The sequence below is a fragment of the Fringilla coelebs genome, assembly GCF_963513975.1.
Source record: "Fringilla coelebs genome assembly, chromosome: 4".
In the NCBI taxonomy this organism is placed as follows: Eukaryota; Metazoa; Chordata; class Aves; order Passeriformes; family Fringillidae; genus Fringilla; species Fringilla coelebs.
In genome coordinates, this window is record NC_140032.1 from 11089073 (window position 1) to 11103156 (window position 14084).

The 14084-nt window shown below is 38.7% G+C and overlaps 1 protein-coding gene across 1 annotated transcript in view; it reads left to right on the plus strand.

Moving 5' to 3' along the window:
* ABLIM2 (actin binding LIM protein family member 2) overlaps positions 1-14084 on the plus strand; it is a gene marked incomplete at its 5' end in the record, with an annotated part of 93144 nt that overhangs the window by 19677 nt on the left and 59383 nt on the right. The window contains 3 exons of the mRNA XM_084205113.1: positions 2201-2316; positions 6157-6283; positions 8322-8415. Of these exons, the coding sequence (XP_084061239.1) occupies positions 2201-2316; positions 6157-6283; positions 8322-8415 (337 nt within the window). The remainder of the gene's footprint in view (positions 1-2200; positions 2317-6156; positions 6284-8321; positions 8416-14084) is intronic.

Here is a 14084-nt window from a genome sequence, read left to right on the forward strand (position 1 = left end):
CAGCAGGGTGCTGCTTTTGTGGGGCAGATTAACAGTGGTTAATTTGGGGCAGATTACCAGTGGTTATAATAAGTCTGTGTGTATCTGTAAGTCAAGATGAGATGTCTTCCTGAAAACATGCAGGAGACTGGATAAAAGTTCCTGTCTCTGTTCTGGAATGTTTGAAATCCCTTGGCTTGTGTCTTTCCAGGTCAATTGCAAGTGCTAAGTTCTAGGCTTGATTTTGTAATATTTTTTTTCTAATGAAAACATTATTAAATGGTTTCTTTCATATTTGCAGTAGAAAACTGGGACGGCATTTGAATTGTATCACTCCATTTTTGAGACAGTTTTTGGTAATTAGTCATGAATTTTTATTATCTATATAGAATTCTGTCACATTTACTGATTTTTATTCAAATGTTCATTTGAATAAGCTTTGGGTTGGTCCAGATGACCTTCAGAGGTGCTTTCCAACCTCTACTATTCTGTGAGTTCATAAAGCTCTTTTATTATTCCATGTATTAGAAGTATCTCTGACTTTAAAAAGTACCAAAATCTGTTGCAGACCACAGTTATGACCTAACAAGATAGTGCTGGGAGTTTTTTTGAATGTGTAACACAGAAGCTTTCTGCTGCTGCTCTGCTGCAAGACATGACAGGTTTGCTCCCTGCAGTGCAGCTCCACCACATCCTGCCTGTCACACTAGAAACAGTGTTGTCTTCTGGTTAGGTTGTTGAGTAAAACTCATGGTACAAAATCCTCTTTGAAACAGATGGAAATTTAGGCCTCCTGAATCTATAATAACATGGGGTTGGACCTTGTTGTACCAGAGTCATGAGCAGATCCTTGAGTTGGGTCAGAGAGTAAAGCAATATTAAATGCTATTTCCATGAGGTATTTTTACTTATTGTAACTTTGAGTGAAAAGGTAGGAAGTTTTTTGACTATGAAAACTTGATAAAGAGAAAAAAAAAAGGTGAAATGCAGAACTCATTATCAGATATCAAAAAAGATAATAATATTTGCACTCCATGTGTCGTCATGATTTTTTAAATTATCACCAGTGGTCCAAAATGGATGGCACTTAGCTGGTTTCAAATATATTTTAGTAACATTATATAGAAACAAAGGACAGCATTGCTTCTGTTCTTCTTCTAAGTAATAAAAAACTTCTTTTAAGTGTAATTCAAGTGTAGAATAAGCATCTCTTAGGCAGTTTTGGAAGCAAAATAATGTTTAAGTTTAGCAGTGTAGCTGTGTAGTTTTGTAGTGGAGACAACGTCACAATTGGTATGAATTTGATAGAATTTGTGGGAGAATGCCATGAATTTTAATGAAATGTTAATGAAATAGTGTGGTCAGATGGACTTCACCATGCAGCAGAAGTTGTGTGTTATGTTTGTGCCCCATTAAGCCACATTTTGATAGCTTGGATAGGAATTTAGTTGGACATGAGCTTTGGGTGGAGTGAAATGTGTTTCTAAATCCTCACCATCCTTTGCTGCATATGAAGTGATTTGTCCATCTGGTTCTCTTAGAGGAAAAGCCTCAGTGGTTTCTGTGCCCAGGCAAGGAAGTGCACAGCAGAGAGCTTTTGTTTTAAGAACATTGATAAAAAGGAATGATTTAATTAAGTGTAAGGAGAGCTGTTGTTGGGTAGGGAAAACAAATAGTGTAGACACTGTGGGTTTTGTAACTGGGATAGGTTTTTTCCCTTTGAGAGTTCATTGCTTTCTGAGCACATAGATTAAGAGAAAGACTTTGATGTGATAAAAGTTGTGAGGACAAGCACTGATTTTAATGTATAAAAGTCATCACTCTCGTGCAGTTATTTACAACATAAAAGCAGCTGCATTTGCCTCTACTTAACTCCCTGTAATGCCAATTTTATTTTCATTCTGTAACTGATCCTGTTAGTGATGAACTCTGGCTGATACTACATTTCTTACATACACAACAGTTTGGACTTGAGTGCTCACTGTGTTTTTGTATCTTTAGATATTGTTTTTCCTAAGAAGCTGTAACCATCTGCATTTGAAGTTGTCTGTTTGATATGTCCCTTTGATACTTAAGCCTCTAAGTGGCCGGAAAACTGAATGAGAACTGTGCAAGCAGAGAAAAAGAAGCCAGAATTTAATCAGTTCCTTTATGGGGAGATATTTAATTTTGATAAAGGCATGAGGCTGTAACCAGTTTGCTTTTGTTTCTGCTGTTGCAGGTTGCCTTTCCCTGCTGGTGACCGGGTAACTTTCAATGGGAAGGAATGCATCTGCCAGAAATGTTCCCTGCCCCCTTCCAGCAGCACTGGCTCCTTCCCTGTACAGAACCTGAGAAGTAAGTACAGATTTCTGCTCTTTTCACTCAGTACTTCTTAGTCTGCACAGGTTTCATGAACATAATTTTACACCACTGTGTACAGTTGGAACTTCTACTACTCTGCTGCATAAGAGGTGTCATGAAATTCAAGGTATCCACATGAAAAAGTATAGGGTAATTTTTCAAGAAAGTCTGATATTAAAAAGAAGCACAGATGGTGCTATTATAGGATTAACAATACATTGAACCTCTCAAAGATCTGATTAAAATGAACTAAATACAATTTTTTGGAGAAAAACAAAATATAGATGCTAATACTTTTGAGGATTTAGTCCAAGTCCATCTGAAATAAAAGCCAGGGTGAGATTTAATGATTTTTAAGTGTTCCAGTTCCAGCTTCAGAAAATATCAGGCAGGACTGCATGGCTAAATACTAGACAGCAAGGGGTTTAATGTATGAAATGTCAGTGGGGGGCATTCACCTTGGCCTCAGACTTCTGTGCACTGTCAGAAGATACAAACACAATGGGTAAGAAATGTGGTCTTTCCACACCAACTTCTTTGCAGTAAATCATAGAGGGATGGTGTTGCTCTGGACTCTGTCCCTCTGCTGTTTTGCTCATAAAGTGCTGCCATGCTTTACGAGTCCACCACTAATTTTATGTAATTAAACAGCAGCAGCAATTCAATTAAACAGCAAAGAAAGAAAAATTTTTAATGACTGCTACATCAAGCTGGATTCTGCATGGCTGAGGAGGTGCCCATGGATTGCTCATCTTCCTGCATAAGAAATCTAGCCCACTTCTGGGAGAAATCTCTCCTTTTTTTCTGTTTTATTTCCCCCCCAAACATTTCTTCTCAGAAGTTTTCACCATCTCATTTCTACAGTTCACCAGCCAAACCTGCTGTGTGAGTGCCCTGTGAGATGCTCTATTGATTCCTCTTGCTAATGCCATTCTCTTTTTGGGATAGGTTGGCCCTCTCTGTTTGGTGCTTTCTCTTGTCACTTATTCTGGAGATGGATCCTCCTGGGCCATCTTTGCTGTCTCCTTGTCATATGTGAAAAGTGCCTTTGACTACAATGGACATTATTAGTCTGGTTGAGTACTGACAGGACAAGTTCATTTGATTATCTGTGGCACAGAATCCTTTAATGTATTTACATTCCCTTTCTCTGTGAACACACACACCGTGGAGAGTTCTTCTTGTCATTGCATTTCCTCAGCAATCTTGGGTCTGCACTGAGCCTTCCCAGAGCACAGATCCCTGCAAACATCAGCAAACCACTTGCCTCAGAGGGAAACAGCACTGGGAGCAAGCACATCTCTGTGGCAAAACCTGACCCTGGGAAGCAGCAGTTTACCTTTTGCCCACATTGCATCGAGCAGTGAATGGTGGATCTCCTGACAAGAACTCTCTTGGAAAAGACCTTAATGCTTTAAACGAGCAGCTCGTGTTAGTAGTGCACAAAAACCTGACCTCAGGCAAGCTTTTCAAGGAAGGAGTAGTGCATTGCCCCACTGTTACACTGGGTTTGTTCCTGTCTCAGAACTGTCTGATGTGTACCATGTGTGCTGCTCCCCAGCCAGTTTATCTCAGCACTGCTTTCAGAACATCTCTTGGGGACTCACTGAGGGGGCATCACTGCCCCCTCTGACAAGTCCTTCTATTTTCATCCTCCCCTTTTGCTCCTAACCTCCTTCATGCATTCCATTTGGAAGAAATGAGGAATGTAAAATGCTTGCTTTCTGCCTGAGACCTTGAATTTTTTATTGTAAAAGTGCCTACCTCTCTGTTTTGTTTTGTTTTATAAAACAATAGCTCTGAAAACCTCTTGTGACAGTGTTGATTTTGAGAGAGTGCTCAAGGAAGAATATTAACATGGAGCAGCAAATTGATGTGTTCTGCAGAGTTATTGCTTGAAATTAGTTGAGTCACCAAAGGATGCTGCATCCAAGATGGGAAGACAAGGACACGCATCAGTAGGCACTGTTGGCATAGCAACCACAATATTTGTTTGTAATTATCTGGCACTTTACAGAGAAAGCCGCAGTTGGGAATAAAAAAAAGTAGCTCACAAGATGCTGCATTTCTGCCCACCCAAGCTTAAACCAGATAAAAGGTGAATGACATTTGAGCACACGATGTTGTGTTCAGTTTGTGAAATAAACCCTCAAGCAGTCGGATTAAATTAGATTTCCAGATGAATCCCCAGTACAAGGGAGATCACAAACAAATTTCTGATTGCAGTTGAACAACAGATACTGTAGAATACTGCAGGGACTAAAGCCAGGCACACACCCAAATGTTCTTTATTATTAGCAAAACTCAAATGTTCTGATCTGTAGTGCACATGCTTTTGTGCTAGGCTTGTTTCCAGGTACTGGTGCTCCAGAGGGTAACATTAAAGAGCCACGTTATTGCTCCCTCAATACATTCCAAATCCACTAGAGCAGAATACAAACTGTGCTTTATCATTGTGTGCTCAGAAGTGAAACATTTACAATTTCACTAACACTGTCTCATTAGGGTCATGGAACCAATGAAATACAGTCTTAAATCAGAAAGTTTTTAAGAAGGCTGTTGAAATGCTTTAATGAGATCCTAGGTTGAGAGTACCTTCTTAATAACTAGATAAATCTTTCTAATGCTTTTGCATAGCTTTGTCTTCCCTGTAAGACATTGTTATGGGTTTGTTTTCTCTCCTGGCATTTCTGAATGATTAAGTGTCTTTCAGGTTTTGTCTTTTCTCTAGAAAATTATTGGTATACCTGAAGAATTCCTAAAAATACCATGTATTTCTCCACATGAGATGAAAGATATTTTATGGAGGATTTAAAGGATTACTGAGATATTGCTACTAGAATCAATTTTATCACTGCCATTTACCCCTTTTTTCCTCACATATTTTACTGTTTTAACATTTAGTAAGAAAATCATCCATAGACAGGAAATCTGTAGAGTGAAGAGTGAATGAGAGATGGACCTTGTAGGGTATTAGAGGGTTTATTTGGGTTCTAGAGAACCAGATCCAAATCCCATGTCTTGTAACATCTCTGAAAAGGCCGAAACTGATTGTAGGTTTGGCTTTTGCTAGCTTAGTCAAAATCTTCCATTGTTAAAAAGAAAGGCAGCCCAACCCCCAGACAGTCCTGTTCTCAGTTACTCTTTCTGAGGAGCATAGCTTGTTCACCCACAGCCTGTTTAACCAACATAGACAGCCTCTGTTACCAATTATTGCATGTTTTACATGTATTTTTTGTTAACACCTCTTGAAACTTTATATAAGTGAATTTTTATAGAGAATAAATACATAGACAGCCATCACTTACTTCCACATATTGAAATGTCACTAATACCTGTAAAGCATTGGTGTGTTTTTACTAGTTATAGGACATTTCATTCCAGAATTTCAGCTTGGATTTTTTTTCATGGTTCCAAAAAGAATTTTGAAATAAGTAGAGCTTGCAGATCCAAAAGCAAAGGCTAATATGAAGAATCAGTTATTTGTTTTACTCTTTGTCTTTTTTATTGCTTTTATCAGGCTGATTTGTGGCGCTTGAAAAATTAATCAGCAAAACTTCATTTTTTTTTAAAACACAGTATAAATGAATTAAAGCCTAAGTCACTAGGAAACTGAACTCATCAGATTTTTTCTTTGAATGATGCATGTCTTGTAGCAATTTCAGAGCTTTCTAAGGGCAGCAACACTTGCCATCCATCAGTGAGCAGTGGAGTGAGCAGTGGAGCCCTTGCGAGCTGTTACTGGGACACTGATGGATCCTGGTGCTGCTGTAACTGACTGCTGCATCACCACCTAAAGAACATCCTTCACTCTTTTGGCTTTTTCTCTTGCAGATTGTGGAGGCTGTGGTTCAGAAATAAAAAATGGTCAGTCCTTGGTCGCCTTGGACAAACACTGGCATTTGGGCTGTTTTAAGTGCAATACATGTGGGAAGCTACTGAATGCAGAGTACATCAGCAAGTAAGTAAAGGAGCATTTTCACCTCTTTTAATCATGCTTTTAATGCCAAATAATTAATTTATCATTGCACTTATTTGCATTTTAAAGGTTTAAAGGTAATGCATAATATAGAAATATATATATCATAATAATATAATTAAGTCATGTAATATATAAATACATTACCTATATATATATATATTCAGAAATATATAAGATATTATATATTATTGTCTAAATTATTACCTAAATTGTAGTTTTAAAAATTAAATGGAGAAAAGTAGAAGTAACATTTTTCCATTTACCTGGAATGGGACTTGACAAAGCAGCTATGCTACAGAGAGGCAGCAGGTGGAATATGTTTCCAGGACCCAAATGTATGCCCTTAGTTACCCATGGTTTTGCTGTCTGTGATGCTGTAATGTAAGCAAGCGGGTACTGTTCTTTCTATATGCATTACATAAGAAGAAATGTTAGCCAAGAGGTTCATCAAGGATGTACATGCCCTGATTTTGTGTAGCTGCAGACCCTCATGCTGTCAGATTTGGGTTGAATGTGATGACAGCACTGAGAAGCAGCACAAAGCACACACACAGACCATGTCCCGTGTCAACACTTGATCAGGCCAGTGACATGCAGGCCTTTCACTGGCCAAGGCACTTGGTAATAATTTCTGCTTCAGAGAATGTGCTGTGCTCAAATTTTCTTAAGCAGCAAAGTAACTCAGTCACCAGTGCCCAGAGGTGATGGAGTTTCAGAGCCTGTGTCCCCCTGAGTTTCAACAGTTCTTTGGATTTCGATTAATACAAATGCAACATTTAATTTCACAGATTGCACTGGAGAACAATATTTATTAAAATGGTGTTCTTAAATAAGGTTTTGCATTGTCTCAATGTTGGGCTAATCTGCTGTATTTTAGTACAGTGCTTTTTTTGCTTGTTATTGAATATAACCCTCCCATAAATTGTAAAGATATAATTACTGCAAAATCGTCTTTTTAAACAGGCTAAATGCCAAACAAAATAACTCAAGAGAAGAAACATCCTGTCTTTAATTAATTATATATTGTGATAACTTCTAGGTTAGCCTCTAAGAAATCCAACTTCAGGCTATAAAATGAATGTCTATGTTTCTCCAGGGAAATGTCTGATAAAATTATGCCTCTACTAATAAATCTGTCTGATCATGGGCTATTTTAGTATAACAAACAAAACATATTTAACTATGTTTAACTTGAACTTTGAAGAACGAGAAGAGTCTCCAATTTCTTCTTAGAGCAATTTGTTTTCATTCATCAGTGTAATTGTCTGCATGTACAATTCAGTAAAACTGTAAAATGTAAAATTAACAGATTCTTCTCAGGGCAGTAGTCCAAATATTCTGGTCTTGACACTTTAAAATAAAAGCTGAGACTCCAGGTGGTTTTTTCTTTATATCTCTAAACTGTATCTTAACTCACTGGTGGTGGTGAAATAGCTGGTTACATCATGCATGAACACACTGCTGCTCAGCCTGAATTCTTGTAGTCATTGCTGGCTTCTGTGGAGCAATTCCCAAGTTGTTTGATCCATGATTGTCTTTAAGCAAGTCAAGTCAAGAGTGCCAGTAGATTTAAATGTTTATCAAAACTTGGTTTACAGACAAGATATTGGAGAAATTACTCTCTGCAGTCTCAGCTAAAGGATTAGGTAATACGAATTAGATGCTAGGAGGGGAAGAGTAATATGTAGAAATAACTGTCTTTCCAGAGAGGGGGAAACACATAAAAGAAGTTAATGGGTAGCATGATTAAACAGGTGGTGTGAGGGTCTCAGAGACTGAGTGTTACTATGGGGCTGATGGCTGAGTTTAGCAACAAAGGAGAAAAGTGGTCCAGAAGAGTTGTTCATTACTATTCAGCTTTTTACAACATTAACAACTACAAGATACCTGGGAGGCAGGAAAGCCCATAAATGCCCTGTGAGGTGTTGAAACATTGACAAATTTTAGATGCAGAATCTCCCAGTGAGCTGTAAGCTTATATAAAGGAGCATCTCTACAGCCTGTGGTTCTTCCCTAGGGATGGGGTCCCTTACTGTGAAACAGACTACCACGCCAAGTTTGGGATCAGGTGTGACAACTGCGAGAAGTACATCACAGGAAGAGTGCTCGAGGTAAGGAGAATTCAAGCACATCTCAAAGTGTACAAAAAGACTAGCTTTTTGGGTTCAGTCCTGTGCTCACAAATGAGTGTTAATGCCTCAGCTTAATGTTACTTTTATTGAATACCAGGAACTTTGTCTGTAATCGGGTTTTTTGTTTCTGTTGTAATACACAAACTCCCTAACTGGATATTTATGGTACTGGAGAATGTTCAGGCAGCAGAAGTAATAAATGAATGTGTTATCAGGCCCATTTTAAAACTTTCATTAAATTCATTTATAATTTCTGCTTTTTTTGATTCCCTTAATGTTCCCCAAAGATAGGATGAAGCTGTTGATAAGTGAAATGAATTATTTGAACTGTGTTTTTGCAACAAGAAATGAACTGTGTGGCAGAGATTTTTTTGCACTTGTTGTTCTAAGAAGCAGGAAGTTGTTTAGTGTAAGTGTATGTTTATGCATTATGCAAAAATTTCCAGATAACTGACCCAGTGTCACAAAATGAATATATTCCTTTGATCAGGATAAAAATTATCCTTGGATCTAAGTGTGTTGTTACCCTGTCAGTGTCATCGATTATCTACTTTTTCTTTCTACTTTTCCCTGTGAAGTCCAAGCAGTACTGGAGTTAGGAAGAGTTGCTCAGTTCACTCTTTTCATCAACTAAGAAAGCCTGGAGAAATCCCAAAGGGCTTCCACCAGAGAGAGATCTGCTTGGAGTCACACAAAGACTTAACTGTCCAAGTGGTGGACAATGATAACTTGGTAGGAGCTGATGAGCCAGTATCCATACCAGATGGGAATCTGTATTGGATGGGATGAGATGGTGTTAACATAGGCATGAGAGATTTTTCCATTTACAAATGTTTTTACAGACCTCTCTGAAAAGAGGTTTTTAAAAGGGAATTTCAAAGAGTATAAAGACATTTATACTCTTTTTTGCATATTTTATATACATATTTTTGCACACAATTGTCTCAACTGGAAGAGGCAAAACAAAAGAAAACATCTTAAAACCTTCAAAAATGTAAAAGGTGACCATGGAAGCTGTTACATATTTTCAGAGGTGTCAAGCATTGACACTGAATGAAAGTAAAAGGGTGAGATTTGAAAGGGAAGGTAATTAAGAGAGGTGCATGCAGAGAGAAGAGTTAAAGCTGTGGCAAATTTGGAGTGCACTTAGTCAGAGCAGTTTACAAGGAGTGATTTATACTGAGACAGGAGAAGAACAGAAGCTCCAGTTTCTGTACTGACTATTGGCTTCACAGTATTGTGTTTTTCTGTCCTGGTTCTTGCCTTGAAATATGTGCAAGAATGCTCTTTTTATGTGGTAATATTCTACCTGCAGTATGGTTAAACAATAGCATGTGGTGTGATGTGATTGAGAACTGGGTCCTTACTGTCTCTATGGGTAATAAAATGAAAAAAAAAAGCCTTAAAGATCTGCAAAGTGACATTACCAAGTGTGATTTGTGGGACCTGGGAGCACATGTGACTGTAGTTGATTCTTCTGACTGCTTGGTGAGAGTGTACTGAATAGGAAGACAGTTCCTTGTTTTGATGGTAGATGGGCCAGTAAGAGACTTGGGAAGAGCTAATTTTTGAAAGCTCTTGTAGGAATTCTACCATGACAGATTACATATGATGGTTTTGGTCAGTGTGTGTGTGTGTCCCTCTCCTCTCCATTCCCCAGTGTTGCTCTAAGGACAGCTCTGTTCCACTGATCCTCATCTTGTTTTGGTACTGCTTCAGGCTGGGAGCTACATTCATTGGTCTGTGGCATTTAACTGTGGAAAAAATACTGATGCAAGATACCAAAACCTTTAAAAAAAAATAGATGAGGAGAAGGACTTTTAGCATCTGTAAAAGCATAGATAGTATCATTGTGAAACAGGAAACGTAGGTTGAGGTTAGAATGGAGCAGGAAAGGGATTTGAATTGGTTACAATGACATTTAATGTCTGGACACTTGTTGGAACAACCTGGAAATTTTATGATCTGATAATTTTTTTTTTCTATAGAATTGTACAAAACAGTTTGTTGGTTTGTGTGCAGCAAAGCTGATGAAGCTCGAAGATGGGTGCATGTCACATGTCCTGGCATTCTGCTGTCACAGTAGGTCCTGTTCCTCATGACATCTCCCAAGATATCTGCTGCCATCCCCTCTGTTTTTCCATGACACATCTCAGGAGCTTTCTGTACATTCCTGCTGCCTGTTCACAAGGAGTGACTCACACTGTGAGCCTTCTCCCATGGTTTTCCTGCATTTCCATGACTCTTTGGAGCTCTGTAAGGGATCCCTTAAAGCAGCCTTTGAGCTGGGTGAGGAGGCAATGCACACACCTCGTTTCAGTGGGAAGCCAGACTAAAAGCCACAGTCTGAGCAAACAGATCTGAAAGGGCTCAGAAAGCATGTCCATGGCCAACGTGGTTAAGGCATTTGTTGTTTGTGTGCAGCAGATGGGCTGGTTCTAAAGGCTTGGAACTGGGCTGATCTTTTCTCTCTCTCTCTGGTCTTTGTATCAAACTCTATGTCTCTCTGTCACTAGCAGCCTAATTTACATGTTTGTGTATCTCCTGGTCAGGAGGACAGAGAAAATACCGGGTAGCAATGCATGTTCTTTGTTGTAGGATGTATTATTAGTGAAATTTTCTGGAATATTGACACATTTTTCAAAACATCTGTATTTCTTTTTACCATCTTGAATATTATCTGGAGAAACACAGAAATAATAGGGCAAATTGCTCTTAAACTGGGGGGAAATCTTGACAGCAATACTTATTAGGTAGGGGAATGCTCTCCCAAGGGAGCTGCTGGAAACTATCACTTTGAAAGTCTTGTAACAAGATTGGACAAGGCACTGGAAAATCCATGTTAGGGAACAGTCCTGCAATGACAAAGGGAGGGACTATATGACCTAATAGGATTTTTTCCATCTCTGATTTCTGTGATAATGTCAGGAGGACAGCTGCTTCCAATGTTATTCTGTGACCAGATTTTATAATATTGTCTTGCTTTCCAACACTTGTTCATTTTAAGTGTTTATTCAGCAGAAGGGAAGGGAGTGTCAGCTAGTGTGAGTTACTGATAAGTTATAAAATATGGCTGGTTTTGTAGGTCCTCAGCCAAAGACAGTGATGATTTAGTTACCTAAATTCTTCTCTCAGCGCATTTCCTGAGGGCCAGATTAATTCAATGTAGTAAATGGGCTTAGACACAGAATAGCCTTGTTTATAATTCCTTTCTAGTTTCTTTCTTCCCCTCCAGTCCACCTTGGCTTGCACCCACTCTCCCAGGGAACTTGTACTGGAAAAGCTATAAAAGCAGTTCCTTTATGGAGATGAGAAATTTTATTACTTTTAAAAGAAATTATTTTGCTGATTTTTTTTTTAAACCCTACCCACCAGTGCACTTATGGGCAAGATTTGCTTGGTTTGTGATGTATGCAGGACACTTTTAAATGTAAATCAATCCTCTCCTAGAAGTTGTGTTATTTTATCCCAGACCATAGATATTGATAAACCTGCCAGCTTAAGTGAGGAGCAGGAAGTTGCTGGAGTTTACTTTTGTAGTTTGACTTAAAATGCACTGAGACTGAAAACTTCTAGGGAGAGAAAGGGTCTACTTCAGTGCTCATGCTGTATCTCTGCTGCCAATCCTGCAATAGTTAGCATCATGCAATAGCACACATCTTAAAATAGCAAGCCATTGATTTTTATGACCAGCCATTTCCCTTTTGTCATGTTGCAATCCATTTCTCTGCACTTAGCCCTAAAAATATTTTTCTCCTTTTTTCTATTACAAGGAGTAATTTATTAGTTAAAATTTCAACTTGTGCTAATGAGCATATCCTAAAAAATGCAACTGTCTTTTTCTTTTTAATTACTGTGCATCTTTTGATAATACAGAGCCTGCTTTAAATCCCTTTCATTCAAGAAGACACTTTCTGTTTCTTTCCTCATTTTTAATGAGTCTTTTAGCTGCATTTTGCTGGGGGAGGCAGAGATGTGTGGTCCGTCTCTCAGTCCCTCCCACATAGCAGGTTGTGTGAAAGGTTTGTAAAGCTGTTGAGGTTCATGACAAAGCTGTGTGACAGCCAGTGACTCCTGCTTGTCCTCTCCTGGGAGGCATTTCTGGGTTTCCCTAACAGCTGATACTTACAAACAGCATCTCAATTCCAGCATCTTTTTATTTTTAAGTGGTCCACATTAAAAGAATTAAAAATGCTTTGGTTAAGATTGATTTTTAGCTTTTTGTGTTTTCCCCTCCAATTGATGAAATATAAGAGAAATTTATAGTGAGTAGTCTTAGTTCCTCTCAACTTTTATTTTACAAAACTGAGTGAACCCAGTTCTCCTCTGCTGGTAAAGTCAGCTCCAGGCTTTTCTGGGGAGGCTGGACCTTCTCACTGTGGGCTCCTGACTGGAGCCACCTTCTCCCAGCACGTATGAACACTGTACTCCAGACAATGCCCCAGCACTATCCTGGGCAGTGATAGCAACCCCTTCCACCATTTCTAAAGAAAGTGCTTTCCTGGTGCATCCACACTGGTGTGATTTTCTTCTGTGAGTTCTCTAACACTGACAGCCCATGGCAAGATATTGAGACATTACTTTGTGGGGAGGGGTTCTCTTCATCCGCTTCTTCAGCTGGTGGTTTCCTGCATTGTTAGAGGAAGCCTCCTTATGAGACAGAGTAGAAATTTTCTAGGGTAGAAATCTATTTTGATTTAGGTGAAATGTACATCTTTAAGTCAAGTCTGTAGTTTGAAAGCATAGCTATTTAGTTTGACTGCTTGTTCTCATAAAAAGCCTAGGCTCAGAGAAACTGTTTCAGTGAAGGACAGAGGTAAGGGTGGGGAGGCAGAGGGAGATAGAGACAGAGGCTGCTGAGGGGGCAGGTCAGCTTGACCTAGGAATTTTTTCTGATAGAGAAGAACTAGCCCCAAATGTCACACGAAATTTGTAAAAATGAATATGTATGAACTTATTGTGAAATTGTATGCATATGCATTTGAGAGGGAGATAAAAAGAGATCTGAAGTTCTCAGAAGTACACATGCCTTTTAAGGAGAGTAATCTCAGCATGTGTCTAGTGCTGCAATAAACATACTGGCTTTACAACTTCTGTAAAGTTGTGGAGTTTTTGATCTTCTCCACAAAACACTTACCCAAAGATAACCTTCTGAGGATGTTTTAATGGCAAACACAATATAGGCTGTGAGGGGGTCACATTTGCTTGGATAGGCAACTGTGTCCCATCAGTGCCCAAAATACCCCTCAGGGGTATTTTCAGCACTCGATTTTATCTACAACTGTCCCATGATTCACAGCTACATGACTCTGGTGTAAATGTGGCTTACAGGTGCTGTTGAAAATCACAGCAGTTGGAGCCATCATCTTTATGTTTAGTATCTGACATCCTAACGCAGCAGCATGGCACTCACTTTATGTGAGGGAAGAAAGAGTTAGCATTTTACTAGTTGACATGTATGTGTAAATGTCTGGAAAAACATAATCAATATATGTTCTTAAAATCTATTAATCACAACCATATGTTATTTTGAAATAAGGGAACAAAAGCAGTGGGCACCAGGCAGGAATGAGACTAGAAATGTCAATAATTTATATGTCAATTAAATGTCACTTATGACAAAGTCACAGTGACTTACTAATTAAAAC